The sequence below is a fragment of the Parasteatoda tepidariorum genome, chromosome 5 (genome assembly GCF_982258835.1).
Source record: "Parasteatoda tepidariorum strain Cologne lab strain chromosome 5, Ptep-v5.0, whole genome shotgun sequence".
NCBI lineage: Eukaryota > Metazoa > Arthropoda > Arachnida > Araneae > Theridiidae > Parasteatoda > Parasteatoda tepidariorum.
In genome coordinates this window covers 107,766,129-107,772,248 of record NC_141759.1, presented here as the reverse complement: position 1 = coordinate 107,772,248, position 6,120 = coordinate 107,766,129, and the positions used below count along the sequence as shown (strand labels likewise).

The following is a 6,120-nucleotide window of genomic DNA, read 5'->3' as shown; positions in this document are numbered from 1 at the left end:
TATAGGATATCAGTAGTGATTTTAAAGGATCACTGAGTAAACTCTGAGATAGAATGGGATGGCCAACGTGGTATTTTATATGGGAACAAAGTGATTACAATTCCAAGACTCATTTATGGCAAAATTGCTAGTTATTTACCTACCAGGAATTGTAGTAAAAAGTGACTAATAATGACAGTAATAATGACTAGATTAAAAAAACTCATTAAGATTAGAAATCAGTTTAAAATAAAATTCTTAAGTTAAAACAAAAAGAAAACACTCCATTACGAATAAGTTTAAATTGCAGAGACTTTATTTGACGACTTAGCGATGACTTTATTTGACTTAAATGATGCTAGAAAAACTAAAAGAAAAAAGAAAGAAAAGAAAACTATAGATACGCATGAGTATTTTGACACTGAATATTATCCCAGTGTATTAAATGGTGACTGGTGCACGTTAATTCTGTTAGGGTCACAAAGTCCTCCAATCTCCCATAACAAATCAATACCTCTGGGGGGGGGTACTCATCCAAGAGCTCCCTTGTCTTCTGGATTGGAATTAAAAATACAAGGATATGGAGTTGAACATTTGTAGTTGTAAACCCAGAATTGAGTCGGCTGTTCAACGTCGGTTATGAAATAAAATCAAATGAATGAAATAAGTATTTGAGTTTGAAAAATACTGAATTTAATGGTATTTTTTAAGGCACATCTGAAATTACAATGTTTTTGCTAACCCCTAAAGTAGATTATAAAACTGAAATATTTGATACATCAACATCTATCAATCTATCTATATTATATAAAACGCTAATACGTACGTATGTATCAATAAAACCGATGATATTTCTTTTCTCGCGCTGGCAATAGTTTTCATTTTCAGAAGGGTACGCTTGTTCAGTCCATATTCTATTAAATAGTATAAGGACATTTGACAAAGACGTCCGATCTAAGTGGCGGAGCATGTGATATGTGATACCATCAGAACCGGGACTTGTGTTATTAGCTCGAAACAGTGCTCTCTGCAATTCTGTAAAGTTAAAATCAGAGTTATAATGAAAGTTGCGGCGCGTATGAAAGTTAATAGTCGTCCGTTCAGCATTTTGCTTGTAGCTTTGGAACGCTAAACTGTAGCTATCTGGTCTAGAAACCGTTGCAAATGCCTCGCCAAGGATATTACGAATGTCAGTAGGGGACGGATATATGGTACCGTTTTTCTCAAATACCGGAAGATGAAATTCACGGTAAATACCATTAGCTCGTTTGACTTTCGTCCAGACTTGTCTGGGAGAGGTCGTAGCTGTAATAGAAGAGACATAACGGCGCCAGGAGTCTTTCTGACTTTTGCGCCTCACTTTACGTGCGATGGCTTTGGCATGTTTGAAAGCTAAAAGGTTAGCAGTGGTAGGAGAACGACGGAATATGCTCCACAAACGTTTCTGCTTTTTATAAGCAGCTGCGCATTCAGCATTCCACCACGGCTTACGATGACGAGGGAGAGATTCAGTAGTTTTTGGTATGCTGAATTCGGCAGCATGCATAATCTCCGAAGTTACTTTTTCAACCGCAGTGTCAATACTGTTGTCAGTCACCATATCTTCAGTAATGCCAGCAAGTTGCGAGAATAGAATCCAGTCCGCACGATGATAGATAAAAACTGGGGGTCTGGTAGTGATAGGAACACTAGATGAATATGAAATTATGATTGGGAAATGATCGTTGTTATGACGATCTTCGTCGACGGTACATTGGGAGAAAGGTAATAGTGTAGGTGAACAGAAGGCCAAATCAATGCAATGAAAGGTCCGTGTGGGTTCATGAAAATACGTGTCTTCGCCCTGGTTCAGCAAACATAGATTATTGTCTTGGATAAGTCTTTCTATTTGTCGCCCTCGAGCATTAGAGTCAGAACTACCCCATAGCTCACTATGACCATTAAAATCCCCAACCAAAATGAATGGGATGGGCAGTTGATGAAGTAGTGAATTTAAATCGCTTTGAGCAATGGAAGTATGTGGTGGTAAATAAACTGAGCAGAATGTAATTAAAATATTTAGGTGAACTTGTACAGCCTGTAATGAAGTTGATAGTGAAAAGCGAGATGAAGGGAAACATGTGGAGGTAAGAATTGCAACGCCACCGGCAGGTCTATTACCATCAACGAAATCGTTTCGATGACAAGCATAATTTCGAATGTTAAAATTGTGAGTTGAAGATAAATGAGTTTCTTGAAGCATAATACATGTAGGATGATATTTACAAATGATGTCTCTGATGTCAGACATCTTATTGCGTGTACTGCGACAATTCCATGATATAAATGAAATCGACATTATGTTTTAGATGTTGTTGTTATAACAGTTGGAGCGTCATCGAATAGTGACTCATCATCCGATGGATGCAAACTTATTTCATCTTCCATGGGTTCAAAATTGTTGGTAGTAGGTTTTTTTGAATATTGATTAAATTTAGAGTCTTTTTTTCTTGCGAGAAATTCCTGGTTTTTGACTAGGGGGTAGTTTTAAGTTCGAACACTGCTTATAAGCAGGCCGAGATCTTTCAGACGAAGTTGTTCTAGGTGCTTTCTGTGGAGGAGGAGATATGGATCGAGTGGTAGGTGCAATGAAATTAAACAGTGGTTTCTTGTTGGTTTGCTGTGGAGTATCTGTTTGTGTGCTGACTGTACGCAGGGATTTCTTAGCTGCGGCGGAATAGGATATGCCCGGACGTGGAGTACGGGCAGTGACTATTCTGCGAGCTTCATCAAAACTTACGTTTTGAGAAACTTTTACAGATTGTATCTCCTTTTCCTGGGTCCATTTTGGACAACTCCTGGAGTGCGCAGGATGAGCCCCCTTGCAGTTGATGCATAGGGGTGGCAACTCACAGGTGTCGTCCTCAAGGTCAGTACTAGAACAACGAGCACAGACAGGTCGACCACGACAAGATGTTTTGGAATGCCCAAACCTTTGACATTGGAAGCACCTCAAAGGGTTTGGGATGTAAGGTCGAACCGGACAGTTGTGATAAGCCATTTTGATGGAAGATGGTAAGTTTGGTGTGCTGAACGTGAGAATTAGATGTTTCGTAGGGATAAGTTTACCGTCCCTTCGAATCCTTATTCTACGGGCAGCAATAACATTCTGATCTTGTAAATTCTCAGTTATCATTTCTTCTGAGTCATTAATAAATTCGTATTCAGATATAAACCGCGACACGTGTTTAGTGATTTATGGGGTGTAATATTGACTTTAAATGAGCTCATGGTTGTGCACGTTTTTAGAAAAGTTGCTTGTTTTTCGTTTGAAATTTGAATTAAAAGGTCACCGGATCGTAATTTTTTCACGGAAGCTACCTCTCCTAATGCGGACATGAGGGCTTTGTGAATTAAAAAAGGTGACACTTTTAAAAATGAAGTGTTTGGTACCTCAGGATTCGTAAGACTTATGATATAATATCGAGCGTTATCAAATGGTGAGAGGGTTGCTCCGCTGTTTTTGCTGTGGTGTGCGGAACTGAACACCTTACTATTATTTTCAGCCATAAAAAATATTAATTATTTCAACTATCAGCGGCACCACCCACCACGGAGTCCAACTTAGGGGATGCAAACAACAAGTTGATGTTGCCACCAACCCGTTACTCAACACCAATGCTGACCGATGGTTATACGTCCTTGAGTCACCCCTGAGGCAGCCTCCACCCTTAACGAGGTGCCCAGTAGGTGACCCCGGGCTTGACCCTAGCCAACAGATGACATTTATGACTAGCCGATTGATGCATACAGGTCAACATGCACCTCCCGTTTACCTGAAACACGGGCCAAAGCAGTGTATTGAGGTACCAGGATGCCCCTCAACTGCCAGGATCCCCTTTTCCAGGGACACGGGTCTCCACGCACGGCGAACACGTGGGTGGTCTCTTCCCATCTGGGTCCGACACAACAGGGTGGTAATCGAACACAGACAAAAAGCCCTTACCAGTGAATTCGGCAACCACGACAAGGGGGAAGAGAAAGGAGAAAGTAGGAGAAAAGGGAGAGGAAACGGAAGGGAGGACAGATCACTAGGGTACCCCGGGGGGTGAATCCCTGTGTTTACCTAAAGAAGGTAAACCCCCTCAGGGGCAGCATGCGGTATAAATCGATGGTAAAAATTTATATTACCAAGGTAACGAAGCAGTTCTTTGATATTATTTGGCCTTTTATTCAGCAATAATTTTGATCCGGTCATCAGTTGGTTTGAGGCCTTTTTCTGAAATATGATGTCCCAAAAAATTAATGTTTAATTTTAAAAAGACTCATTTTTCTAAATTGATGACCAAACCAGCTTCTTGAATTCTTTGAAACACTTGTCTTAGATGTGAAATATGTTCGTCCTCGGTTCTGGAAGGCACAAGTACATCATCCAGGTAGGCAAAGCAGAAACCTAATCCGCGAAGTACGGTATGGATGAATCTTTGGAAGGTTTGTGCGGCATTACGTAACCCGAAACTCATTCTTATGAATTACAGATTGCTGTTTTCTCAACGTCATTAGGTTCGACCGGTATCTGGGGATAAGCTCTGACTAAGTGCACTGTTGAAAATATTTTACAACCATGTAATTGGTTGTTGAAGTCTTGAATATGTGGCAATGTATATCAATCAGGTATAGTGACAGCATTTAAATTTCGGTAATCACCGCATGGTCTGTAGCTTCCATTTTTCTTTGGTACCATGTGTAAAGGACTGGCCCAAGCGCTCTTTGATGGCCGACCGATTGCTTGATCAATCATGAACTCAAATTCTTTCCGTGCAATTTTTAATCTATTGGGTGCCAAACGTCTAGGTTTTGAAAAAACTGGTGGACCAAATGTTATAATATGATGGGTGACGTCATGTTTGATGTCTTTGACTGTCGAATGTTCTACAGTTATATCTTTGAATTCGTTCAACAGTTGGTAAATTCTAGGATCAGTAGTTTTAGACGACACAGTAATCAAATTAGTTGACGGAACATGAACAAGTCGACCAAAGGATTTTAAAGATGTAGTAGGATCTATTAATTTTCTTTTTTTAATATCAACTAAAAGACCGTATTCTTTAAGAAAATCAGCACCTATTATTGCTTTAGAAACATCGGCAACAATAAAGGTCCAACAAAATTTTCTTCGTAAGCCCAGATCAAGGAAAACTAGCTGTGTTCCAAATGTGTGGACTTGCGAAGCGTTAGCAGCATACAAGTAAAATTTTTGGTCAGGAATTTTTTTTCTGTTTTGAAGAAACGGGTAAAACAGATAAATCAGCTCCAGTATCGATAAGAAAATTTCGTTCACTAGAGTGATCATAAATAAAAAGGCGACTTGAATTCTGGCTACCATCGTCTTGCCCCGCCAACGATGGCCTCATTAGTTTTCTGATTTTTCGAAATCAACAACTAATGAATAGGGTTTAAGTGCATCTGGTTGACTTTTTACCAAAAAGACGATGATACCAACAAATACCTTCTCTAGATTTTGATCGGTTCCTATAATTGGAACTTTGGCGATTAAAATTTTTCTTATTTCTAGAGGTACTGCGTGATCTACGTACTGCTTGTAGATGAAGCGTTGCTCGGAATATGGTGACTAAAAGAAAATAATAAATAAAATTAAAAGAATCAGTACCCAAATTAGATTTTCAAGCTATGAATATAAGAGTTAGGGCAAGCAACACTTGCTGCAAATCTGAGTGTGGATTTAACATCTTCCTAAATGTGGTGAATTAGGAAAAATAATAAAATAAAGCACTGTAACTAATTTTTTCAGACATTAATAAATTACATGCTAAATGAAAATAAAAACCAACAACTCACAAACTTGATTTTGGAGGCATTGATGAAGAAGGCATTACACGCAACACTTCCTATGGAAATGACTACGAATGTTACTTAATCTTGAACATGGTGAATGAAAAAAAAATGCTACACTGTGTTGAATTTCGGGGCAGTAATAAAGGAAGCTGCTGTTAAAGAAAATTTTATGGAAACACGTGAATGTTCTACCTTTCTCAATAAATTTGGCGAATAAGGAAAAATGGTCACCACCTGATGTTGTGGAGACATTGATAAAAATGTATCTTCAAGAAAATTATGTTGTTAAACTGACTGGGGACAAAC

General features: G+C 38.9%; 1 protein-coding gene across 1 annotated transcript; it reads right to left on the bottom strand.

Moving 5' to 3' along the window:
- Positions 1-2,452: 2,452 nt before the first annotated feature.
- Positions 2,453-3,154, bottom strand: LOC147809961 (uncharacterized). The gene has a single exon (XM_087162953.1). The coding sequence runs from the start codon at positions 3,152-3,154 to the stop codon at positions 2,453-2,455; it is 702 nt and encodes a 233-aa protein (XP_087019079.1).
- Positions 3,155-6,120: the final 2,966 nt, after the last annotated feature.

Coding starts and splice junctions, on each gene's coding strand:
- LOC147809961 (XM_087162953.1), bottom strand. CDS start 3,154: ATGATAACTGAGAATTTACAAGATCAGAATGTTATTGCTGCCCGTAGA.